Raw genomic sequence first — 27,928 nt, 5'->3', positions numbered from 1 at the left:
TGTTAAGCGGCACCTCGCAATAATTCTCAAGAAAATTTAATTTATAGGCGAAGTTGGCAATGCAAAGAATTCATATTTTATCGCATTTCACGTCGGTTCCCCGAGAGCGTAGGGTTTTTCTGCGTTGGTCTTGAGGTAGTAAATTCCATCCTTCCTGGAACGAAACAATGGACCTTGATCTCCAAGATTTAAACTGATACTGTTACTGTTTTACAAACGAGTGTTCTTTGTTAATTTAAACGAAAGTTACCACCGTTCATGAATACTTATAATTACTTCTTTTGTTGTCAACGGCTTTTAAGTAAAAACGGATGATATTTATGGAGGGACGCGTGGTGTTGTTCCTGATTAAACCATAAATTATGCAAGTTTGGAAAGCTTTTATAGGATAATTGTTTCAGGTTACCATACTCATTATTAGGGTTGTGATGGTATGAGAAGTAGGAACGTTCACATAAAGTTAAAGATTTTCTCTCTTCATTCATATGGAACAATTACCACTGTAGTATAATGCATATTAATGAATTAAGGTACATTGGCAATTATTTGTCTCGGCAAACAAAATAGGTCAAGTTATCGTTAAATCAAAGTAATAATTTGGTTAAGTAGTTCCTGGTGACCTAGCACAAACCGTTGTAGTACATCTCGTCGTAGTCGCGGCACCGGACCGCCGTGAATGGCACGTTGGATATGATGGACTCGAATTAGTCACTTGATAAATCGAAGTTATCCGGCATGTAGTGGATCCTAACTCACCCGTAGTGTATATCGAAGCCTCCCATGATGAGAGTCTCGCCGGTGCCCTCGCACGAGGCGTTGTAGTACAGCTCGTCGTATTCGCGGCACCGGACCGCCGTGAATGGTACTTCCGATATGATGGACTCCGCGAAAAACATGTGCGCCCGGTTGTGGGCACATAGACCTTACAAAAAGATAATATTTATAAACAGTCCGTGGTGTACACTTAATACTTAATACGGCAAATGATGAGGATGGAATTTCCTTTTGCAGTTGGTCCTTTGGACTCACAGATTGTTTCAGGAATAAAAATAATGACGCAAGGCGGCGTGCCTCCCAAAAATTTTCAAAATAAGTTTTGCTAAGGAGTGCTGTAACTGCATTAAATTTCTGCAAAAGGAATCATTTGCCGTATATCGCACTTTTTTTTTCGTGTATATACATAGATAATGTACACGACGATAGTAAATGTAGATAAATATACACGTGTATATTGATTAAATGTAAGATGTAACATAACAGTAGAAAAACCAAAACGTATGTAACGTTCAGGACTAACTAAACTAACTAACTTAAATACTTAGCTGTATTTGACTTGGCAAAGTTAGCCTGGCTTGTAATAAGGATGGCTCCGTATAAACCTGCATAGCGTCAGTCATGTCCGATATGCTGGCCTCCGCAAAGTACCTAATCTAGGTACCTACATGTTGCACCCGGCATTTCAAACTAAGTACACTCAGCGTCCAGCGTCAAATACTTTGTAGCAACCAAAGTAGTCAAATAGTTCAGTACACCATATATTTAGTATGGTGTACGGAACTATTTGGCCACTTTGACTGCTACCGAGTATTTGACGCTGAGTGTACATTTGCAATAAAAAAAATCCCTTTTTCAAAATTTTCTACGAAATAAAAGGTAATGGACCGATTGAAAACATGAAGGTTTCTTAGATATTATTGATCTGACTATACTTAATGACATAGGGGTTCTATTAAGTAAGGATATAATTATTGTACCTATTAGGTAAGGATAATATTGATTAATATTTAACGTATTCGTATACTACTTTCAAATGATCAGCCGCAAATGCTTAAAGTATCTGCCTACCCAATCTACCCATAGATATAGTATATATGTTGAAGTTTTGAAAGTAAATATGTTCTTAGACATAATTTCTGACAGTGGGGTCAAACGTACAGTGCATCTTTGTAGTCAGCGTAACACTGCCAAAAGGGTTAACGACAAGAACGGGTTATGCCCGCTTTGTAGAACAATCTTAATAGGACAAACCTCTAAATCTCTGTAACGGTCCTGAAATTTGGTATGTATCTTAATTAAAGGCCCTTTTTTCGTGTCCATGCCATTTGACATTAGGGGACCTTGAGGAACTGCCGCCAATCGCCTTGGAGAAATTCACGTTTTACTCAGAATTAACGTTCGCTATGAAAATATGGATGTATGGTTATTAAATTCCACACGAAACAGTCATATATACTTTTGCGGAAAAATACATCTTATTATAGAAAACACTTGCTGAATCCAGATTTAGCGTTTATACCACCCTTCCAGGGGACATTCTCTTCATATGTAACTTTGAAGAACAGGAAATACACTTTTGTCTATACATTTTTTACATGGTCTACCCCAATATCAACATTTAACTCGACCTGACTTAACCAGAAAGAAGGGTAATGGGGCTTAAGTTCTGATGATTCCATACACCCTGTAGCCTTGGATTCTGGATGGATTTCTTCAAGTGACATATCGATAGATTCCTCTTGACTTTCGCAGCCTGTTTACTCTTGTTTTATTAAAGAAAAAACAATACGGCCGCATTACCCTTCATTCTGATGAAGTCGCCGTCGAGTAAAATGTTGATATTGGGGTAGATCAAGTACAAATGTATAGACAAAAGTGTATTTCCTATTTTTCCAAGTTTCTAAGTAATATAAACGCTAAATCTGGATTCAGCAAGTGTTTTCTATAACAAGATGTATTTTTTCCGCAAAGATATATAGGACGTTTTGTGTGGAATTTAAATAGTGGAATTTCCTCCCGCGGACGTTCCGGCTGTGGAATGAGCTCCCTTCCGAGGTTTTCCCGAGGGTCTACAGTATGGGGTTCTTCAATATAGGAGTGTACGGGTTTTTAATAGGTCGGCAACGCGCATGTAATACCTCTGGTGTTGCAGGCGTCCATAGGCTACGGTGACTGTTTACCATCCGACAGGCCGTATGCTTGTTTGCCACCGATGTGGTATAAAAATATAAAGATATGGGGCGATTCTTCGAGGTCCCCAAATGTCAAATGGTGTGGACATGAAAAAGGGGCCTATAATTAACATACATTTCAAATTTCAGGACTGTTCCAGAGATTTCGAGGTTTGTCCTATTACGATTGTGCTATTGTGTCTCCACACAATTGACCGTCATTTACGTAGAATTATTATGCACTATGCACGTACATGAATTAGAGTTAAATGCCAAAAAAAATTTACATTATACCTGTGACGACATCGGCAACTTTCGGCAAGTACCTATACGCTAAGAGTTAATAATTATTGACGTTTAAAAGTAAAATTTAACATTTAAGTGTCATATCGGCACATTCATATGTCAAAATGAAAGACTGAATATGTTACGTGATTATCTTGACATGTTGACCTATGTAGGATTTTATTATTTCAGATCCAGCATTAAACATGAGTAGTTAAGTATCTGTGACAATGACAACGGTCGGACAGGATATGAATTGTTTACTTTCTGAACCTCGTATCCTTACATTACATACTTGCAGAAGCAAACATGTCTATTACAGGACAGAGTCCATTTTCTGAAAAAGATGATTCAGTGATAAGATTGTTAATATACCTACTTGTTCGATATTACGAGGGTTCACTCGTACATTCTACATGAACTCAGGTCTAATTTAACGAGTACTTCGGTTTTCTTGACTTGTAAAATACTCATCTCGATATAAATAGAAGCAAAGCAGTATGCGAACCGGAACGTTGATGAAATATCTATTTTTTGTGATAGTGGAACATGTCTACATCAAAACATCAGTGCATCAAAGGTTTTTTCACTGGCTTGTCCTTGCATTTTGCACGGATGGAATTAGTTGGGATATGAAGTGAAATTACAACTTCCTAATTTTTTCCGATATTTTGTACCTACTTTTGTATTTAAAATTACAACCTTTAAAATTAGTATTTGATATGCGATGTACAAAATTTATTTGCACACGCAATGATCCCACCTATCTTGTAGAATACAAATACGAAAGTATCCTATGCATAGCGTTAGCGTGATCATAAATGGACAGGTTAAAATCTAAGGTTCCAGTAGCCGCAGTAATAGACAAGGCGGTTTCTTTTAACCCTTAAATGCATGTTTTTTTTTTATTATTGCCTGAAATTAATATATTAAGTATGTCTTACATAATTGTTTACTGATTCTGGGAAAAAAAATAAAACATCGATTTTCACTGCTAAACCTATTTACAATTTACATAGTAAATCCTAATTTATGTAATTTTATACAATTATTGGTAAAAGATATAAAAACCCTTACTACCATTAGAAATTTATACTATTTGTAATATACCTACCTATAATAAAGATTTTAAATATAAAAAATTTAAAACAAAAAACTGCCTAAATTACATACTAAAAATCATCATATTTTAAAGTTTTCCCAATTTTCCGCCATTTCGTCTTAAAAGACATATGATTTTTTTAAACTTAAATACTGCGCAAGTTTAAATAAAACAACGGAAAGTATTAATTTACGATCAAAACATAATTATTTTATAATTACAGGACCAAATAGATTTTATCTAATTATGCATAAAATTATATGTTTTTTGTTGTGTACATACATACATAACTATGCATTTAACATACCTCTATAATCATATCCGCAGCCCGGCTGGCGCGTGCCGCCGTTCGGGTAAAAGTCGATGTGCCCCAAGGGGTCGGAAAATCCCAAATAATCGCCGCAAGTGTGGATGACCTCAACGTGTCGCGCGTCGTGCTTGTCCAGGCGCGCATCCTTGTTGCTCAACGAGAACAGCGGCTTTGCAGGATCCAGACCTGAAGCAGTAAAGGATAAGGGGAAAACGGGACACAATTACTAAGACTCCACTGTCCGTCTGTTTGTCACCAGGCTGTATCTCATGAACCGTGATAGCTAGACAGTTGACATTTTCACAGATGATGTATTTCTGTTGCCGCTATAACAAAAAATACTAAAAAATAAATTTGTATGGTAGGCGAGTCCGACTCGCACTTGTCCGGTTTTTTTTAAGTACAGCATTTAGGGTCGGCAGTGAAATACCTATTTTAATGTCAGACAAATGTCCACGTAGCCGCATGGCAGATGTACCTAAACCCTTTTCATTGCGTATTTAGGTAATTACATTTTTACACATTCCCTACGTTATCTCAGTGACTGTGTCTCTGATATTTTTGTTTGGTTCATGGGCCTGTTAGCATAGACACGTCCGTTTAGATAGTCCCTTTAGCAGTGAAATCCGGGGATCTTGAATAAAGACGTTCCTTTCAATGTTTTGATTGCGACTCGTGCCGCGTGACACGTAAAAAATTTATTTAAAATACATTTCACATCACCTATTCGAAAAAGGGCATTTTCTTCCCCGCTAGGAGGAATCAAAGTAGCACTTTTCTTCCCTGCTAGGAGGGATCAAAGTGGCCCTTTCTGTTTAAGGACACGATTTTATTTCTTTTTTACATACTATTTTTTAGGTTAAATAATATTTTGGAACCATTTTGGAACATAATAATTTCCTCATAGGAATGTGAAAAGCAGTATGTGTCACATGGTAGCAAACTTATTTCCGCTCAGGATTCTATTTTAGAATCCCTCGCTACGCTCAGGACTCAATTATAGAATCTTTCGCTTCGTTCAATGTATGCCCTCGCTGTAAATATGTCATTTTGCTCCCTTGTGACACAATCTACTATTTCCCCTCACTAGCTCGGAAAGTTGTCGTTTATCCTTCAATACAAGCGGGGAAAAACGCGTTTTATCCACTAGTGGGGAAAGTAATTTGACCTTGGATGGAGCGTGTTTAAGTAGCTTGACAGATAACAAAACGTAAAACGCTCATGATAATGGTTCGTTCGATATTAATTATCATTAAATAAATGGTTTGAGAATCTAATAAAAATACCAAATTTAGCTTTATTTAATGATTTTAAGTCATAAACCTTAAAATTCCATAAGAAACGTTTGTTTTTTTATAATGATGTTAAATATAATTCTGAACACACAAGTTGAGTCGATGCAATTTCAAAACGCATCGTTGACATTTCATACATCAGAAATATGAACATTGTCAACAATTTTTTATTTAAAACCTTTTCTCACCGACTCGCGTAAAAATACACAACTTCCAGAGTTTTCTGTTAGAATATCGTAAAGAAATGGGTGATTACAGTGATGAAGATGATCTAACGCCTGTGGATGTTGCACTTTCCTCGCTATAGTGAGGTGAAAAGTTTTGTGTTACACACGGGCGCAAATGTATTTTACTTCTCGTGTGTTGAAACACTCGCGGGTAAAATACAACTTTGCACCCTTGTATAACAAATAACTATTTTCCCCTCACAAGCTCCGAAAGCCGTCTTTTATCCTTTAAAAAATACATCATCTGTGAAAATTTCAACTGTCTAGCTATCACGGTTCATGAAATACAGCCTGGTGACAGACGGACGGACAGTTAGACAGACAGACAGACCGACAGACAGACAGCGGAATCTTAGTAATAGTGTCCCGTTTTTACCCTTAAACTTAAATTCGCTGTATTTTATTTAACTATGGTATCTAAACTCTGAAGCTACATAAACTAATTACAGACATGGATAATATACCATACCCTATTGTAAGTACAAAGTTTCAGAGCAAACTAGTTACTCGATTTAAAATGAGAGCGTAACTACGTTTATATGGGTACGTACTGTTAAATTTGTATTGTTGTTTGAGTGTGGCGTATCTGTTTGTAGTAAAATGTGCTTTAATCAGTACTTTACCCTACAAAGTGTTCGTAGAGTTTCGTTTTAAACTACTATGGATAAAGTAAGTTTAGGTATATCACACAGTTTTCTCTTTTCACATGAGGTGTCTTAGGTTGTCGTGTAAACTTCCAAACTTTATCACGCGATTTTTCCAGTACAATATTTCAGTCTATTTTTATCTTAAGCTTCCTTATTCTTCGTCCTTACTAAAAAAATCCCAAAAAAATCGCAAACTGAAAGTTTTAAAGACTTAAGTTCCGATACCTCTTACAAGTACTGTTTATAAAACAATATCACAAAATAAAGTAGAAGTGCTGCCTTCTAGTTAGTTTTAAAGGTACAGTACCTATACTTACCAACTATTGGAAATTTGTTACATAATACATAAAATATGTTCAGAATTTCACGAGTCATTTAAACCGTTTACAGCTGCTGCTTTAGTTATGTTCTAAAATAGTTTCTGAATGTTGTTTCTAAATCTTTAGTAGATACTTAGATACCATGTTTATGTTTTCCAAACTGTTAAAATAACAATCAATGCAACAATAATGCATGCATATAAGTAGTGCACTGATTTTTCATCACCTCAAACTGCTAAACCTATTGCACGCTGCCGATAATGGTTTTATACAAAAGCAGTAGGAACCGGGAACTGCCGTCTCTCTCCAATCTCGCAGTGCGAATTCTAGTCTTTTACGAGTACTAGAGAAGTCATCTCGGTAATTGTCATCCAAAACTTTTTAAGTACCTACCTAACGAATACCTGTACAAAACTAAGATCGCTAACATTTATCTCAGTCCAGGTTTAATATAGATAATTTTAAGGTTTAAAGAGTAATATTAACTTTATTTCTAAGTTATGGCTGTCAACTAATACCTACTATTGTCGTACTGTGTACTGTGTGTGTGTACTGTGTGTCGTATTGGCCATTTAAATGAGTTGGCAAGTCACCACCTGTCGTTCACAATTCTGAGACTGATTGTCACGGCAGGTGTCCGCTAGTCTCCTCCCATAGCCCATTATCCATCCCATCCAACATTCAAATCAATAACCCATGACCTTAGTTCCCATCGCAGCACAAAAGTGCTGCACTGCAATAGTCTTTGTATCTCCGGATGTACCACATTGTGCTTTCGGGAATGGTATCCGTCACGTGTATCCCTTGCTTTTAGATTAAATTGTCTTAAAGGGCCTCTGCGCTGTTGGCTTCGGCCCCACGACGCCTCCCAAAGGTCCGGAACCCCATGGTCCCGCGATGTGGAAAAGACATACTAATAATAATAATAATTCAGCCTATATACGTCCTACTGCTGGGCACAGGCCTCCTCTCATGCGCGAGAGGGCTTGGGCTATAGTCCCCACGCTAGCCCAATGCGGATTGGGGACTTCACATACACCTTTGAATTTCTTCGCAGATGTATGCAGGTGTCCTCACGATGTTTTCCTTCACCGAAAAGCTAGTGGTAAATATCATTTAATATTTACCACTAGATCCCAGGATTTGAACTCGCGACCTCCGGATTGCAATTCGGACGTCATATGCACTCGGCCACCACCGCTTCACTTCCGCTTTCGCTTCGTTCGTTTCGCTTCCGCTGTGGATTCTATAATAATTTCATAAAAATTTTATACGTTTTAAGAACAGATCTAGTAATAGGTAATAGTATCAACATAATTCCATTATGGCTCGTTTAAGAACAGGTAGGATGGCATATTATAATATAAATAAAGGTAGGTATTAATTACTGCAAAAAAAAGGAACTGCTGATTTAACGCCTTACTATTATTGAAGTTATTGTGTTATGTGAATCACACTAATTTTAATTGGATTCAGTTAAGCGTGAAACAGCATACTCGGAATTCTATTAAAATTTTGTCAAATACCCGAGTGCTCGTGGTTGCAGAAAATAAGTTCAGTGTTGAATAAATAAATACTATGGAGTAATTATTTATTTAGTTTGAATCACATTTTGCTAGCCATTCTGTTTGCAAGAAAGCTGAACTACACCTCCGCGGATGCTGGCAGCTCATATATACATAAAGAAGTTGATGTATCTCTTTTAGTTTTTATTGCTATGTCACTTCAATTTTCAATAAGAAAGATTAAAACACATATTTTTACACATGGAGTTATTTCTAATATAAACCCATCAGACCCGTAAACATGGTCCTTCGAACCGGATGTAAATAAAGGAACCAGTATATTTATTGAAGAACCAGAAGGGAAATACCTATAAAATACCAGTTGAACACTGCGAGGATATTACGACTGCCGAGGCTGTGATGAAGAAATTCACCAGGACATCGGAATCCGCCAGTGTTGAGTGTGTTAGGATTTATAATTAGGACCAGCACTCGTAAGGAAGTAAATAGGTAGGGTTTATAGTGAACTCCAGGTTGGTGAACATTTTATTGTAAAGTGTACCTATTTAGTAGTTACATGGGGTCAGATTCATTTGTAATTTAGTTCGTTGAAATTATTTAGAATTTGATTTTGTCAACGCAACCTCTGACCCATAATTTGCGATAATTTTGTGTATTGTGGATTAATTATACCTGTATTCATTTTAAACAGGATTTATATATATTTCTAGGGATTTTAAAATAATAATTGGATTATAAATTGTTTACATTCAAGGTTTACGTACACCAGCTTCCCAAAAATGGTTGAGGAAAAGGATTTAGTTCGCAAGAGAGGCAGTTACAAAGGTCAACTCACCTTATTTACCACATACCTAGGCAAAGTTAATGAAACGTCACTAACTCAAGCGGAAGCCAGTCAATTGCAGTTGCGTACAGGTAAGATTGAAGCATTGTATGCACTTTATGACGATGTACAGACACAGTTGGAGTGCAGCAGTGATAATTTAGATGCACACATTACGGACCGAGATGAGTTTCAGAATAACTACTTCTCTGTACTCTCGCGGGCACAGGATATACTCAACAATTTTAATAAAAAACGTGACGAATTTGAGTCATGCAGTAATCGTGGGTCGCGAAGTGGTGCAAACCATCGTAAGCTGGTTAAGCTGCCAACTATTCAGCTACCGAAATTTCAAGGCTCATACGAAAATTGGCTAGGTTTCCGACACACTTTCACAAGTCTTATTCATTCTAATGATGACATCGATAACATAAATAAATTTCATTATTTAAGAGCATCGTTGGAAGGATCTGCGGCCTTAGTTATTAATTCTATTGAGTTTTCTGACAGCAATTACGAGGTAGCATGGACACTCCTGTGTGAGCGGTATGATAACAAAAGGTTACTACTGCAAAATCATGTATCAGCGCTGTTTAACGTTGAGCCGATCACGAAGGAGTCGTCCGTTCATTTAAAACGGCTTATGGATCAAGTAAACAAAAATCTTAGATGCCTAGAATCCCTAGGCGAGCCTGTCAAGCAGTGGGACACGCTCCTTATTCACATAATTAGCAAAAAATTAGACGCTACGACATTTCGTGAGTGGGAGGAACACAAAGGAAGCTTAGATAAAAGTGTACCTATTTCTTTTGATAATTTTATCACCTTCATGCGTAATCGTGCAGACTTAATTGAAACTTTGGAGTTATCGAGCGCCTCAGGCGCCGGTCAATCGAGTCAGCCGGCTAAAATCGCGTCGAAACATAGGACTTTGCTTTCTACACAACCCACCGAACACTGTGTCACCTCGTCGTCTTCTAAACCTTGTCCGAAGTGTAATGGTGAACACAATTTAAATAACTGCGCACAGTTTCTTGCCTTAAGTAATGCCGAGCGGCTCAACTTATTGCCGACTTATAAAATATGTTACAACTGTTTCCGGGGCGGTCACTATGCAAACCAGTGCAAGAAGGCAGGGTGTAAGTTATGTAAGCGCAAACATAACTCGCTTGTTCATGCCGCAGAGCGTAACCTAAAAACAGGATCAAGTTCGTGCGAGCGGCCCAGAGCGCAGGCAAGTACTACACCGGCACAAGTGGCGCCGCCGGTGGCGGGGAGCGCAACCGTTCCTACGCTATCAGCTAGCATGAGCACGGCAACATCTCAATCGTGCGCAGCTGAGCAAGAGGTCGTGCTACTAGCAACTGCACTAATTAAGGTCTATGGGCATGATAATCGTGAATTTATAGTAAAAGCAGTGTTAGATAATTGCAGCGCGACATCTATTATGACTGAGAAGATGTGTCGTCAATTAAATTTACACACTGATCAAGTAGATAAATCGATTGTAGGGGTAAATAAGTTGAAGACGCCCGTAGGTAAAATATGTCAAGTGCCAATAAAGTCGTTGGATGATACATATTCCACTCGTCTAATATGCTCTGTGCTACCATCTATAACTGAGCCCACACCTTATCATCAGATTAACTCTCACGATATATCGCGGTTAAATATCCCGTCTGATTTGTGCTTAGCTGATCCTAACTTTCACACCCCATCTGAAATTGATATTTTGATTGGAGGTGATCTATTTTGGGAGTTGTTGGGGTCACACAAAATTGAGTTAGGAGATAGGCGAACGGTGCTATGTGAGACTAAATTGGGGTACATAGTTGCAGGGCCGTTAATCAGCGGTCACGCATTGACTTCGTCGCACGCCATTCAATGTAATTTTGCGAATGTCATTTCTAACTCGAGTGCCGACTTGATTAATGATGAGGTTCAAGCTCAACTTACACGATTTTGGCAGCTTGAAGAGGTCTGTCCTAAAAATTCTCATTATTCTCCTGAGGAGAAGTCGTGTGAAAAACACTTCACTGAAACTGTCACTAGGCTCGGAAATGGGCAACTCTGCGTAAGGTTGCCGTTGAAGGAGGATCCTAGTGTTCTAGGGAATTCGTTTAATCGAGCTAAGCAGTGTTTTTTATCACTAGAGCGTAGAATCGATTTACGTCCAAATTTCAGAGACATGTATAAGGAATTTATGGCAGAATACGAGTCACTGAATCACATGACTGAGTGCAAAGAGTCTAAATTAGAGCAGAAGGCATACTACATACCTCATCATGGAATTTTAAGGGAGAGTACGACTACACGATTGAGAGTAGTTTTCAATGCTAGCGCTCCCACTAGCTCTGGGGTATCCCTGAATAATATTCAGATGGTAGGGCCTACTGTACAGGACGACCTTTTGTCTATACTGCTTCGATTCAGGCAACACAAGTACATTATTTCAGGGGATGTAGAGAAAATGTATAGGCAAATAGTAGTTCATCCTGATGACAGGTATTTGCAGCGGATTCTGTGGCGGGATGATCCATCTAGACCTTTGAAGATCTTTGAGTTGAACACGGTTACATACGGGACTGCCAGTGCACCCTTTTTGGCAACACGGTGTTTGAAACAGCTAGGTCTTGAGTGTGAGGATGAGGTCGTTCGCGAGATCATCATTCACGACTTTTACGTCGATGATCTGCTCACTGGCGGGGATGATTTGCAACAAGTGCTTTCCATTAAAACTAAGGTTACTTCTACTCTAGCATCAGCGGGTATGAATTTGAGAAAGTGGAAATCAAATGAACCCCAACTTATAGTTGACTCCGATTCGTCTCAATTAAATTTAAATATTGGCACCGAACCCAGTAAAACCTTGGGACTCAGCTGGCAGCCAGGGTCTGATGAATTGTGCTTCCCAGTTGGTAAATGCTCGCTTGTCGGCGACACTAAACGGGATTTGCTATCAGCAGTGGCGCAAATATTCGACCCCACTGGTATGCTGGCTCCTTGTGTCATTCTCATGAAGATGTTGTTGCAAAATTTATGGCTACAGAAACTTTCATGGGATCAAAAGTTAACTCCTGAGATCAGCAAGCTTTGGGAGGATATTGCCCACGACTTACCTTGTCTCAATGATATTCGCGTTCCACGGTTAGTGTTATGTGAGTCATACGAGGAAGTCGAATGTCATATTTTCACAGATGCATCCGAGCGGGCGTATGGCGCTTGCTTATATTTGCGGAGCATCAATGAGAAAGGGGACGTATTGGTTAGGCTATTATTAGCCAAGAGCCGCGTGGCTCCCATTAAACCCACGACAATCCCGAGGCTTGAACTTTCCGGTGCGCTAGCTGGAGTTAGATTATATGAAAAGGTAGTAGACTCGCTAAGAATTAGTTTCAAGAGTATTACGTTTTGGACAGATTCCACAATTGTGCTAGGATGGTTGCGGATGTTACCTAGTAAGTTACAACCTTTTGTCCGCAACCGTGTAGCGGAGATATTAGAAAAGACGGGGAACTGTACATGGCGACATGTGCCGACACATAAAAAACCCTGCTGACCACATTTCTCGTGGGGTTCCTGCCAGTCTTCTTAGGTCTCTAGATATGTGGTGGTCTGGTCCTACCTTTTTGAAACAGGACAAGGCGCAATGGCCGGTAAGTCCAGTAGTAGTGGAAGTATTACCTGAAACTCGGTCTGAAGTTGTACTTCACGCGAATGTTACGAACAATCGGGGAGCAGAAAACGGTGACGCTTTCATTGATTTTTCCCGGTTCTCTAATCTATCACGGCTTATTCGAACAGTCGCTTATATTGTGCGCTTTGCGAGTCTGTGTAGAAAGCAAATTGTTTCAACAATTTATCTAACTGATAACGAGCTGAGAACCGCATTAAATATAGTCATTAGGGTCTCTCAAGCGGAATCATTCTCAGAATATAATTTGTTGTTGAGCAGTCACTGCATTCCAAAAAAAAGCCCTTTGCTTAAACTTAACGTATTCTTGGATGAGAATAAAATGATGCGCGTAGGAGGTCGAATTGATAACTCTAATTTTCCATTTGAGAAAAAGCATCCGATTGTGATTCATGCTAAACACCGATTCACAAAATTATTGTTTGAATCTGAGCACAAGCGGTTAATGCACGCCGGTCCGCAATTATTATTATCCTCTGTTAAAGATGAATACTGGCCCATCGGTGGGACTAACTTAGCTAAAGCATGTTTCCAAAAATGCCTTAAATGTGTTCGTATGAAAGGCCAGATTGTAGCGCCATTGATGGGAAACTTACCAGCGTCACGTCTTGTCCCAGATATGCCTTTTAAGAGTGTTGGTGTCGATTATGCGGGCCCTCTGACTTCTGCCAGTCGTCAGGGTCGTGGGTGTAGACTTGTAAAGGTGTACATAGCCATTTTCGTATGTTTCACCACCAAAGCAATTCATCTAGAGTTAGTTGGTGACTTAACGAGTAACAGTTACTTGTCAGCATTGCGTCGTTTTGTGTCACGTAGGGGTTTGCCAACCGACATTTATTCTGATAACGGCACATCATTTGTAGGTGCATACAATGAGCTATCAAAATTCTTAAAAAGCAATTGCAATTCACTGGCTGAGGCCGCAGCTAACGAAAAAATCAACTTTCATTTCATTCCGGCATATTCTCCACATTCAGGAGGGCTTTGGGAAGCTGGAGTAAAGTCGACCAAATTTCATTTAAAAAGAGTGCTGGGAGAATGTAATTTAACGTATGAGTTACTTAACACTGTGCTGGTCCAGATTGAAGGGATTTTGAACTCTCGGCCGATTACTCCCATGTCGTCGGACCCGCAAGACCTGCTACCGCTCACTCCGGGGCATTTCCTTATTGGGCGTCCTCTAACCTCATTGCCGGTCAAGGACATCAGAGAGCGTGAATTCAATCACCTCAGCCGTTACCAACGCATTGAGCAGTTGCGCCAGCATTTCTGGAGCAGATGGAGCAAAGAATACGTCTCGGAGCTCCAAGTCAGGACAAAATGGCGCACGAACAGTGAGGTGCTACGGTTGGACACCTTGGTACTCATCAAGGAGGACAATTTACCACCCTTGAAGTGGAAATTGGGCCGCGTCGTCGCTGTTCATCCTGGAAGCGACAGAATTACCAGAGTGGCAGATATAAGGACTGCGGGAGGACTAGTTCGCAGGTCCTTCAGTAAAATTTGTCCACTCCCGGTGACAACAAGCAAGTCTGGTTGAAAGGCTAGCTTCCAACGCCCGGGGGCATGTTTGCAAGAAAGCTGAACTACACCTCCGCGGATGCTGGCAGCTCATATATACATAAAGAAGTTGATGTATCTCTTTTAGTTTTTATTGCTATGTCACTTCAATTTTCAATAAGAAAGATTAAAACACATATTTTTACACATGGAGTTATTTCTAATATAAACCCATCAGACCCGTAAACACATTCAGTTGGAAAACTGTGATTCAAAATACACCTCGGTATTTTTAAAACGAGTCATCAGATCAACCCACTTTGTCTGATAAAATTGGGAGTATTTTTCTGAACGGTTTTTATTAACCAACGAAAACGGGACCGGAAAGTGGAGCTGAGAGTGCATGTGTTTGTACTAATGTCAGAATGGACCCTCGGATTCCGTTACGATTTTTGCCTAATCTTTGTTAAAGCACAGAATAAGTAATAGTACCACCGTACAGAAAGGACAGTTCCTACAAACCCGAAGTTTGACAGCGATTCAGGGTCGAATCATGCTGTTCCTTTCTAATGTATGGCACTATCCCTTTCAGCTATTTAGGGTTGTCAAGATTCAAGTCATTATCTTATATGTGGTCGTGCACGCAAAGGGACGTTAAATTGTGCCAACCCTAATAATAGCTCGGAGCAATGCTGAGCCGAATGGAGCCGTTTGCAAGGAGGAGTGTCCCCCCACTGGTTAAAGTGATATTAAAATGGTACCTGCGGCAGCGTTAAGTAGTTGTAGTAACATTACTGCTGTACTTGCCGCAGCCAATAACATCAAACATATTAGCTGCGCAGTGCGCACCCTTGTATTTACAAATTTCTACGCTGAGTTATGCAGCAAAGAGTTACACACATTTCTTTTGAGTTCCTGAGGGTCTAATACAACCGCCTGCGTGACTTCCTGTCCCGTAGAGAAAAGATCTTATTTCTTTCTAATTATCATCGGAGGTAAGTACAGTCGCCATCAGATATATAGGAGCGGCCGAGGCTCTCATAAATATCTGAGCACGCCTCTATTGTCAAGGCGTTAGAGTGCGTGTTCAGATATTTTTGAGCACCTTGGCCGCTCCGATATATCGAATGGCGACTGTACGTCAGCCAAACATCTATTCGCAGACATGAAGATACTCACCTCAAAATTTATATTCAACATAGCTAAATACGTACACACTACACACACTTAAAACACACTTTTGTTACCAACAAACTCACACGCACCCGTTTAGGAAGCAAGGAACATCTACTATCAGCACCCTACAGACTAAGCAAGTTTTCAAAGACCATGCATGGCATATCTTGGGTCCTAAGATTTATAATGCGCTGCCTAGACTGCCTAGAGAGTAGATACTGCGACAGTACTCGCAACATCGATGTGAGTCGTCAGATATGTAAGCCCGACAGGTTATTTGCTTGAGCACAGCTTGTTCCAAGACCTTTACTATTTCTCACGCCTTCCGAATTGAGGTGTACATGTTATATAGATAGACAGCAACTTTACGTATAGGATTTCACTAGGTTACTTTATATGTACAAAGCCGACGTTAATTAAAAGCTAACAAATTACTGAAACCGGCACTGGTTCACACACTAACAAACTAACTAAGTAATTAATACCTACAAACCGAATTGTTTGTTTTTGGAACTAAAAATGATTCCCAAAATTCCTGCGCGCAGTAATGCTAGATAACTTTTTGAATGTTTGGGAATTTAGATTCACGGTGCGGTGACGAAATTCACATGTTGATTTTAGGAACGCTTATTATGTAGGTTAGATAGATAAGTAGTACCTTTTGACAATAGAAATTAATACTCGTATAATTAAAACATTTTAACATTTTACAAACTCATTTTTTAAACATCTAAGAAAATCAAATTAAATTATAATATTACAAAATTAAAGTTAAACCTAGAGAATAGTGTAATGAGAGTGAATTTCGTAAATATTTATGCGTTGATGGTTTCGGACCGCGGATGCGTAAATACCCATCCTGTTATAGTTAGTGGATTCTTCCTCGCGCACAGTTCCGTTATCTCGTTCAGATTTGGTGGTGGCTAATTAACAATAATAATAAAGTTTCATCTTATTTAGCCTGCCTGAACGTTCGACTCGCGCACTCAGTAAGACCTTTGATCTGCTATTATATGGTGCTTGAACCATTAAAACCATTATTATTATTATTATTTGGAGCCTTACGTGTCCCACTGCTGGGCAAAGGCCTCCCCCAAATTCTCCACAGATCTCTGTCCAGTGATGTGTCTGGCCACTCCTTCAAAAAGGAGTCTAGTTCATCCCGCCATCGCCGGCGGGGTCCGCCATGTCCCCGATTTAAGTTTTCGGGCTCCCACTCTGTGGCGATTTTGCCCCACAACTCATTTGGCATTCGGCAGACGTGACCAGCCCAGTCCCATTTTAGCTTGGCCGCCTTCCGAGCTACATCGACGATTTGGGTTTTGGAGCGCAGCGTGGTGTTCCGGACTCGATCCACCAATTTGACACCTAATATGCTACGCTCCATTTGGTTGGCAAACCCCGAGTTTGGACTTCTGAATCTGCGGTTCGCAGACGACATCGTGGTTTTGTCCTTAACTGCTTCCGAGCTACAACAAATGCTTTAAGAACTAAGCACCGCAAGCCTCGAGATTGGACTGAAGATGAATATGTCAAAGACCAAGCTTATGAGCAACAGCACATGCACCACGTAGGATAGAAATAAATGGAGAACATGTTGCATATGTCCATGAGTACATTTATTTGAGCCAATTAGTCTCCTTCCAGGCGCGTCAGGAAAAAAAGGTCGAAAGACGGATTAAAAACGCCTGGAGGAGCTATTGGTCCATGAAACACCTGATGAAAGGTAATCTTCCGATTAAAACCATATTGTAAATAAATATTGCTGACTTCTAATACAATGTGTAGAAGATATTGGAACAATATCCAACACACGCTCGTCGCGACAGCGACGCGACATATCCTGAAAACTTACCTTTTTAAATTCATCCGGGTCCTCTTTCTGTTCACTGCCTCAGTTATAAAACCTAGCCTTTTACTGCCCTATAAAACTAGGTGCAATAAAAATGTTATCTAGAACATTCCGTTCATGATAGGTAGTCGTTATGGATAATCGTATAACTAAGTGGTCGTATTAAATTGCATACTCGTAGTACCTATATTCCACAAGTACACTTGCATGGGTACGATATAGGGAATAAGTATTACGCGAAACTCTATTACGTAGGGGGCGCAATTACCACAATCTGACGAGGGTCTATCGCGAAACAAGAAAATCGAAATTTCGTTATCTAACATCTCTGTCACTCTTGCATATTCGAGCGGTAAAGAAATGCATCAATGTCATATTTTATTATCTCTGAAAACATGTCAAAAACCTTACTCTATGGTTTACTAAAAAGGCTAGTGTTGCACTCTGGTGGCAGAACATTGCAGTAATATCCCCTATTAGTCTAATACATATTAAGCTTAGAAATAAATTAAAAGTGGAAAAATTCACTGTCTTGGGTGGGACGTGAACCCACGACCAATCACTAGTACAGTGCTCTACCATCTGAGCCACCAAGACCGTACCCAATGCAGCGAATTTTGGTAGCTCAGATGGTAGAGCACTGTACTAGTGATCCAGTGGTCAGTCCAGGTCCAGGGGGTTCAAGTCCCACCCGAGACAGTAAATTTTTCCACTTTTAATTTATTTCTAAGCTTAATAGTGTCGTTCGCAGACGTTCCTGCTTGATATAAAATTAATTTAGTCTAATATTATTGGTGTATTGTCATGGCAACCCATACGATTTGACAGTTCGTGGGCTAATAATATTAGTCAAATGCCGTTTAAGAAATGGGCCCATGGTTTAACTTTATACACCACACACACACTCTTTAGAACACCACAGAATGTGTTACAAAGGAGGTTTCTTCTAATAAGAATAAACCTAGTTAGAGAAATTATGAGGTTTTGATGATAATTATTTCTTATTAGGGGAAATAACATTTTACATGTGGTGGAGGTTTCAAGACGAGAATTAAATGATAATATTAGTACTACTGTTTGAACACGAATTTAACATTCGCGACATTATACCCCGCATCCTTTACATTCCATTATACTTCCTCAGGCCCCGAACCTGTAGTTTTTGTATTCGAACTATATGTACATACTTTATTTTATGTAAATACCTGTAATTGTATCTACAGGTCCATATTTGACGTGATCGCCCGCAATGCCAACAATATGAGCACCGAGGCTGTGCCCGATGAGATGCACGTTGTCCATGGACACCCCCTCCACGATGAGGAAGTTCAGGAAGTCGGTCAGCAGGCGTCCCACCATGGCGACGTTGTAGCTGGCCAGGACGTAATTCACGTTGGCCGCGTTGCCCCAATCTACCACTATAATGTTCAAGTCGCTTATGTTGAGGTATGCTGAAAAAATGTAAAGTTGATAGGTATTTATTGACTAATTAATTCATTTAAACTTTCACGATTTTTACTCATTATTATTTACAACGACGGGACTTAATCGCGTAAAATAAGTTAAGCGAAAACAAATATCGAAAGTTGAAAACTCGAATATTGTGAGTGTTGTATGTCGACCCGGTGACATCCCTAGTGCGCAAAACGTTCAAGTTAATAAACAAGACCAAGTGCGGGTAGTTCGAAAAACTCGCGCGCCTAGAAGATGTTGATGTCAACTTTAGCCACTCCGAGACCACGGGGACAACGCCGTCCTCGAAACGTCGGAGGTAAATTTAAAACTTATTTTACGCGATTAAGTCCCGTCGTTGTAAATATTATTACGAGCCTATTGTGTCCCACTGCTGGGCAAAGGCCTCCCCCCTCTTCTTCCACTCCTCCCGGTTTTGAGCTACATCTGGCCAGTCGCTCAAAAAGGAGTCAAGTTATCCCGCCATTGCCGACGAGGTCTGCCGGATCCCCGGTTTGACTCATGGGGCACCCACTCTGTGGTTATTTTGGCCCACAAGTCATTCATGACATAAAAATGTACATCTGGTCTCCCGCGATACAGGCCTAGCCTAGTGCGGGGACTCCTGGAACCTCCGAATGTCAATTCAGTTATGCACCAACTCTTTTCTGTAATTTGTGATATGTACTTACTATGTACTACAATTGTATTCGTTCTGTGCAATAAAAACATTTTTTATCTTTTTTTTTTTTCTTTATCTATTCGGCATTTCGTCGTTGTAAATAATAATAATTAATTAATTTTTAGGGTTCCGTACCCGAAGTAAAAACGGGATCCTATTACTAAATGAAATGAAATATATAACCCAAGACTCCGCTGTCCGTCCGTCTGTCTGTCCGTCTGTCACCAGGCTGTATCTCATGAACCGTGATGGCTAAACAGTTGAAATTTTCACAGATGATGTATTTCTGTTGCCGCTATAAGTAACAACAAATACTAAAAACAGAATAAAATAAATATTTCGTACAAACGTGATTTTTTTGCCGTTTTTTGCGTAATGGTAGGGAACCCTTCGTGCGCGAGTCCGACTCGCACTTGGCCGGTTTTTTCTGTTCATGACAATTAAAAAATATTGGTGAAACAAATATCTACTTTCAATGTTGATACAAGCCAAAACTACGTCAGGAGCAATCTTGCTCGAAATAAGTCACAACCAATAAAGGCTCCAGCATTGCATTGTTAAATTTAGGGACCTAAGATATTTCCAAACCAGAGGTCTTAAATTCTAATATTGGGTTTTAATTGTGAGAATAATTAAACAAAATTTGTTTCATAATTAAAGGTGAGTTAGTCATGATTAGACCTTTGTATTTGTACTCGCTGTCGCTTGATGCTAATTTGTATTTTGCTTTCGCGCTTATGTTCTTTGTTATTTGTGCTTGCTAAAAAACTGTGCTTTTGTATAACTGTGCCTATGTATACCTGCTACCTTCTTAGACTTCGTTTCATTTGTTCTTTCATGTGGGCTTGCTGTGTTGTATTTGTGAATTATATATATACTCAGGACTGAGACAAGTGGCGTACTAGAAGAGAGCCTATGCTCAGCAGTAGGCGATAAAGGGCTGATATGATGATGATGATGATTTGTGAATTATAAAAACTGTCAAAGCAAAAAAAAGTGCACATACTGTGCACACACCTTTTTTTTTTTTTTGATGACCCAGGGGGAATCCTTTATGGATCCCACTGGCCCGGGAGAAGCCTAGTGGGTATGTCCGACTCCCACGGACTAAACCCCCTGGGGTGTTCCGCCGCGCGCTTTGTAGACGGGGTTTCGGGAACTCGGTTGTAGACCACACACCAGTTTAACTAAAATACTACAGTTTACTAACAATATACTTATTAAACTTAAGAAACTAAAGTCAACATTAAGATAGACTTCCTTACCTTCTTTAATCGATTCTGGCATAGGACCATCGGCGTTGTTAAGCCATCCGTGGGCGAGAACTTTAACTTTGTTATTAAAGTCGAAATTAGAGTCCCGTAAAGATAATGAATCGTTAGTCTTCAGAACTTGGAACTCGTACGGGTTGCGTCTGAAAACGAGTTAGGATATTAATGCCTACGGAATCATTACGTTCGTGTACTTACCTACAGTGGGAACCATCTGCAAGAATCTACAGTGTGGGAATCCTAAACGCATAGAAACTTATACTAGAGCGGTACTGTCATAGTAAATTTTGTAACCCCAGTAAATTCACTGCCATCTGTCGACACAATTTAAAACTAAAAATAAATATTTATAAAAATACGATAAAATGTATTTAAATATGGATAAATGATTTTTTTTATTTGCATTAATTATTTTTATGATTTTGATCCATGTTCTTTCACTGATATGCGTTAAAATTGTTAAATAACAAACGAAACCGTCAACGCCATCTATACGACAGTAAGCCAAAGCTAGTAGCGCCCTCTGAACGAGAATAAAATTTTCTTGATTTTCGAGGCACGTTTTTTCCTTAGACTGTATACATCTATTACGGAGTTATATCCATCTTTGCTAAACGTTTTTGAAGGTCTCTATTGTTTGAAATAATTATTGAAAGTCATAATGTAACGATTGCCATATTATCATTAGTCATAATTCCGAATTATGAGTAATGATAATATGGCAATCGTTACATTATGACTTTCAATAATTATGTCAAACAAAGGGACCCCCGTTTTTGACCCAAGCCGAGTTTAGGTTCATTTATTATCTTTTCTGCCCCTGAAATTTAAAAAGCATTGGTCAGATTAATGCCCATTATTTTAATAGGGGCTACGTTGAGACCAGTTTAGTGCGATATAAATCACCTGTCTGGCCTAGTGGGTAGTGAAGACACCCTGCATATGAATCGAGGTTCCCGGGTTCAAATCCCGGTAAGGGTATTTATTTTTGTGATGAGCAGTTGAGCACGGATATTTGTTCCTGAGTTGTGGGTATTTTCTATGTTTATGTATGTATTTATCTATTTTAAGTATATATATCGTCACCTAATACCCATACACAAGCTTTGCTTAGTTTGGGGCTAAGTCAATCTATGTAAGATTGTCCCCAAATATTTATAAAGATACTTTATTTGTCAAACATGAGTAAAGTAATATGGAGATGTTATTTATACAGTAGTCCTTCATGCTTTGCCTCTCAGCGTACAAAATATAGTTTACCTAATAAATACCTATCTATAAACAGTCTAACCTGTGGACATGCCTTAAAATTAAAATACAAATATAACAATAATTAATTAATTAATTATTGTAATATATTTATTACATTAGTTAATTATTGTTATATTTGTATTTTAATTGAAAAAGTGAAAAAAACTATCCGTCGATCACAAACTAGATCAACTAGATGTGACCGAAATGTAGATAGGTAGCTATTATAGATACCTCACCTAGTAAAGAGCTTGAACTGCACATCTTCTTCCTTAAACCAGCTCCAACTCCATCCCCAAAACCAGAACCTGGTCTCATTTAGGGAGGGTACGGGGCCAAATTGTTCCACGCTGGCCAGCCACACAGGGTCGTAGGGCCACGGCGCGTCCCAATGAATCGCCGACACTAGAAAAAAATGCGTGCAGTATTGATAGCATTCACATTCAACTATCACCTATTCTAACTTGCTGATGGCTCGCCGTGAGGCCGTGACCCGCAAATCATGAGCCTATAGAGTCAGACCAAGCTAAGTTGGCAGCGATTTTGATAGCACAGACTGTGCAAGGGTTAAGTAAACGTCATAATTTCATAGAAGATTGACGTTTAAAATAGTCTGTGCTATCAAAATTGCTGCCAACTTAGCTTGGTCTGACTCTACATATACCTAACGTGACGGTACACAGCACAAAAATGCGTACTATCTTCCGTCTGTATGTCAATTTAAGTGGAATGGTTTTCTTCATAAGTACGAGTAGGTACTCTTCGTTGTGTATTATGTGCTTTAAGTGCATAGTAAAGCATTTTTGTCATTACCAGGCCACTTCTAGACATTTTAACACATTATCCGTCCTTTGTTTTGTTTGTACGATTTTTTATTTTGTTTTGTAATGCTATAGATGGTTTCCCTTTACTTAACTAATTAACATTGTCTCTAACCCTACTACTTCCTTTCTTGACTATACACACAAAGATGTTGAGTCAAATTGCTTGCAACTGTTTCGTGGCCTTCCAGTGATTACCGGACATGTTCCATAAACTTTTAAAGTTAATTTCAACGAAAGCTTATACTCCAGAACTCGCCTGGACGTGCACTAACACGGTAAAGAAGTTAGAACTAGAAATTCCAGACAACACAGCTCCTGACCGGCTTGCTCATCAGCGGTTGCGGACTCGAGGTGAATTAGTTGCCGTTATTTAAACTAAGGCAACTTTTATCAGCGAAATTGTAAAACTAGTTGAAGCTTATTCAGTTACTTGCAAACCTACGTCAATACTCGGCTAGAGAAAGTACTACAGCGTACATTCAGCGAATCACGCTTACATATTTAAATAAGTAATTGCGCGCTGCGGACCTTATTTTGGAGTTACTTTACACTCGAGATACTTATCTTATGTAAGTCCGACTTGATTTATAGCAAGAGATGTTCTTTTCAGATACAAGACTAGAAATTTTTACAAAGCTCTAGGTATATTCTTTTAGCATTTCTACACTATTTGTAGGTACATTTACTTTGTTCCTTTTAAAATAGTTTTCCACGGCACTCGCGAAGCTCAAATAGTACCTTAAGAAATATCAAGTGAAAGTAATCGCAGATATTCGTAACTTTTAAAATAAAGATTTCGTCCTAATACAAATGTAAGCCTTTAAGTCACTAACACAAAAAAATTCCTGGTGAAATTACATGTAAAACAAAAGCTGACGAGAACCACAAAAGTTTCTACCCTACTGAGTAGTTATAAGTATAATTTGAATCTTCTCAAATGATTTTTACGCCAAAGACCCTAATCTGTTAAACAAAAGCCATTGGTTATTTTATGTGAGCGCGTGGCCATTGTGTCTCAGCGCGTGGCACGCGCCGGCACAATGGCCACATTGGCCACGCGCTCGCAGAAAAGAAAGAATAACTTTTGTTTAACAGATTAGGGTCTTTGGCGTAAAAATAATTTGAGAAGATTCAAACTATAAAATTATTCAAATTATAATTGGTATCACAAACCTGCACAAAAGAGCAACAACAGAATCATTCCCGCAACGCTCACACGCCTGAATTTACCGGGCAAACTATTTTCCACATGCCGAGCAAAACTTCACTAAACTCCAGAGTTAGAGCGCTCATTTTCCGGTTAGGCTAGTACTAATCGGTGAACCGTCAACGAGTACTCACACATTTTCACTGACCGCTGGCGGTCGAGATTGAATTTAAATTTGTATAGCGGTACTACACATTGCAATTCACGGGGCGCCGTGGCTCGCCCATCGATCATATTAATTAAACACGAGTAAAAACTATTCGTTTGATGCCTGCGTGTATGACGCGTATTTGTGCTAGAAAGACTGAATGTATCCTGTTGAATAAATGCGGATCTTTGATTACAGATATGCTGGTTAGGCAGGCGGCAAGCTGTTTGTGTTGCGTCGTTCCTTTTAAACTATGGTTCTGTATTCCCCTAAGAGCTCAGCCAAGCATGCGACTGAACCATTCTAACTGATGTCGATAACCTTAACGAATACATACTCAATCGGAGATCTGAATTATACTGGTTTTTCCCATCGCCTATTTGCGTAAATAAATCCTATGATTTTATGGTTCCTTTCACTGTGCTGATAATATTCATGATGTTGTGCTATACTTATCCCCGGCACTGGCCTTCGTAAGTTGCAAATAATTTAATGACTTAATGACTGAAAGTACCTACCTTGATTAATATTTCTGTCGTTTTCAAGCAAAAGGTACCACATTGTCGCTTGCCATAAGGACGCTGTGACAGGTTATTCGTATAAGGATACAAGCATATTTCGTCCTTATAGTAAGTGAAATGTAGTAGTGGCACCTTTTGCTTGAAAACGTCACATTTAGTATCTTAGTTAGCATGAATCTAAAATGACTTCATACAATTTGCATCAAAAAGGAAAGTATGTGCGCACTAGGCTGGTACTAGGCAAATACTGTTTCTATACACACGTTTAGTCAAATGCTTATAAAATAATAAACCGGCCAAGCGAGTCGGACTCGCGCACGAAGGGTTTCGTACCATTACGAAAAAAAAAACAGCAAAAAAATCACGTTTGTTGTATGGGAGCCCCATTTAAATATTTATATTATTATGTTTTTAGTATTTGTTGTTATAGCGGCAACAGAAATACATCATCTGTGAAAATTTCAACTGTCTAGCTATCACGGTTCATGAGATACAGCCTGGTGACAGACAGGCAGACTGACAGACAGACAGACAGACGGACAGACGGACAGACGGACAGACGGACGGACAGACGGACAGCGGAGTCTTAGTAATAGGGTCCCGTTTTTACCCTTTGGGTACGCAACCCTAAAAATGAGCTAAAAAATCATTCTTGCTGGGCGCAGCCGCAGCAGCTGGGCCTCCTCCCGAGCACGCAAAGGATTGGGTTGTACTCGTTGTAGTAGACACGCTGCCACAAAGCGGGTTGGAGACTTCACATACATCTTCTGAGTCATGGGTGTATTCTATGCAAATATATAATAAAATCCCTGCTACCATTAAAAGTAGCAAGACACGCTTAGGTTTAAACTAAAATCACTCCTGCTACAAAAGGCCACTATTCCGTTTCTGAAATTCTATCAGAATTAAGTTAAAAATAACATTAATATGTGTAATTGTGTTGTGTCCCTTAGTGCAGAATTTATTAGTTTTTAAATACTAATCTTGAGTTTTTAATTGTAAATACCTTTATTGACCTAAATTATTTTTATATGAGTTTTTATGGTTTTTTTGTATGATTTATATGACTATGTACATATTAGCATATTACTACCTACTGTTTTTTTTAAATTGACAATGTATAATTAATACTGAATAAAAGAATATGAATATATAAGTATGTAATTATCTATATCTATACATATAATAAAGCGGAAGAGGGTCGAAAGTCTGTACATGGAAGATATTCGAAAAAAAATTGGCTGGGGATACTTAGAATCGATAACAGAACACGTTCCAACAGTTTTTAGAATTTTTGTCTGTTTATCTGTTTGTCTGTTTATTTGACCGCGCATTAAATGAAAACGGCCAAACGGATTTTGATGCAATCTTTACTAATCTGTCAAAAAAATCCACGGCAAGGTTATGAGGCTATAAAAATTTGAGAAATTTCACCCCTAAGGGGGTTAAAAAGGGGATGAAAGTTTGTATGGGGTTCAAGATTTATTTTAAGGTAGCAATTTGAAACTTCGTAAAAAGATATACTATTGAAATACAAGAAAACTTATTTCAGCGTTTTTGAAAATTCATCCCCTAAGGAGGTGAAAAAGAGGTTGAAAGTTTTATGGATATCAAATTTTTTTTCGAGTGCGTTACTTGAAACTTTGTATATGGGCATATTATTATAATACAGGAAAAGTGATTTCAGCGTTTTCAAGAATTCGTCCCCTAACGGGGTTAAAAGGGGGTTGAAAGTTTGAATCCATTACGAATGTTTTGAAACTTCTTAGAAAGGCATAATAGACGATTACAAAAAAAGTAACTTCGACGTTTTTTGAAATTTAACCCCTCAGGGGGTTGAAAAGGGGATGAAAGTTTGTCTTGGGTGCAAATTTTATTTTAAGCTAGGAACTTGAAACTGCAAAAAGGTATTATATTAAAAAGCAACAAAATTACTTTCACCGTTTTAAAAAAAAATCATCCCCCAACGTGGTGAAAAAGGGGTAAAAAACTTTATCTTGATAGCTACTTATCATTTAAGCTACTAGGCCAAGTTAGGTATCGTTTTTGTATAAATCGGGTATGCCGAATTCATTAATGATATCAAAATGACACCATTCCGGAAAACAAAAAATATGAAGAAAAAAAAACATAATGATAGAGGAAAATGGATGGAGACTGCGTTTGTATGGAGAAGCGGCCGTGCCCTTTCCTCTTAATAATGGCCACGAAGGTGGGTACTTTAAAAAACAAAAAAACATTTTTCTATGTCGTTTGCGGAGTAAATGTCAAACGACTTGGGACTTATACGCGTCCCCACGGGGAACACCCAAATATTCCGAAATACGTTTTTCCGATTTTTATAACCACGATTTTCAAAATCCCGATTTTTTTGAAGTCTGAAATATCAAAATTACGATTTTTAAAAACACGATGGAATAAAATCACGATTGTGCTATTTCCGAAAACTCAAAATCCGATTGTCACTTGACCGAAAGCTTTAAGTTCCGATTTTACACTTCCGAAAATATTTTTTTCCGAATTCCTAAATTCCGAAAAGTCATTGTCCGATCAGAAATTAAATAATTCGGTATTCAAAAATTCGGTCTTTTGGAAGGTCGGAAAAATGAAATTCGTGATATTCAAATAAAGACTCAAGTTTTACTTTAGTAATTCGGTATTCAGAAATTCCGTTTTTTGTAAGGTCGGAAAAATGAAATCCGTGATATTCAAATGAAGACTCACGTTTTAGTAATTATTACGGGTGCCTGTCGTGCCGTATCATGTTAAATTTGGCATAAAATATTTTTGGCATAAAAATTCGGCATAAATAAATTAGGCAGAACTGCGAACTTGCGAACCCGAACTGTTGCTAGAAGTGGGTTAGG

General features: G+C 38.8%; 1 protein-coding gene across 1 annotated transcript; it reads right to left on the bottom strand.

Annotated features, from left to right (window-relative positions):
• LOC134755783 (pancreatic lipase-related protein 2-like) lies at window positions 1–24,718 on the bottom strand. Its single transcript, XM_063692382.1, has 7 exons — window positions 24,359–24,718; window positions 22,601–22,766; window positions 21,105–21,253; window positions 18,911–19,156; window positions 4,643–4,831; window positions 757–922; window positions 1–154 (listed from the first exon to the last, which is right to left on the bottom strand). Exons 1-7 carry the CDS (start codon window positions 24,384–24,386, stop codon window positions 88–90), a joined length of 1,011 nt encoding a protein of 336 aa, XP_063548452.1. The 5' UTR covers window positions 24,387–24,718; the 3' UTR covers window positions 1–87.
• Between the last annotated feature and the right edge of the window lie 3,210 nt (window positions 24,719–27,928).

Source organism: Cydia strobilella, chromosome 3 (assembly GCF_947568885.1).
Source record: "Cydia strobilella chromosome 3, ilCydStro3.1, whole genome shotgun sequence".
Taxonomy (NCBI): Eukaryota; Metazoa; Arthropoda; class Insecta; order Lepidoptera; family Tortricidae; genus Cydia; species Cydia strobilella.
This window is presented reverse-complemented; position numbering and strand designations above follow the sequence as displayed.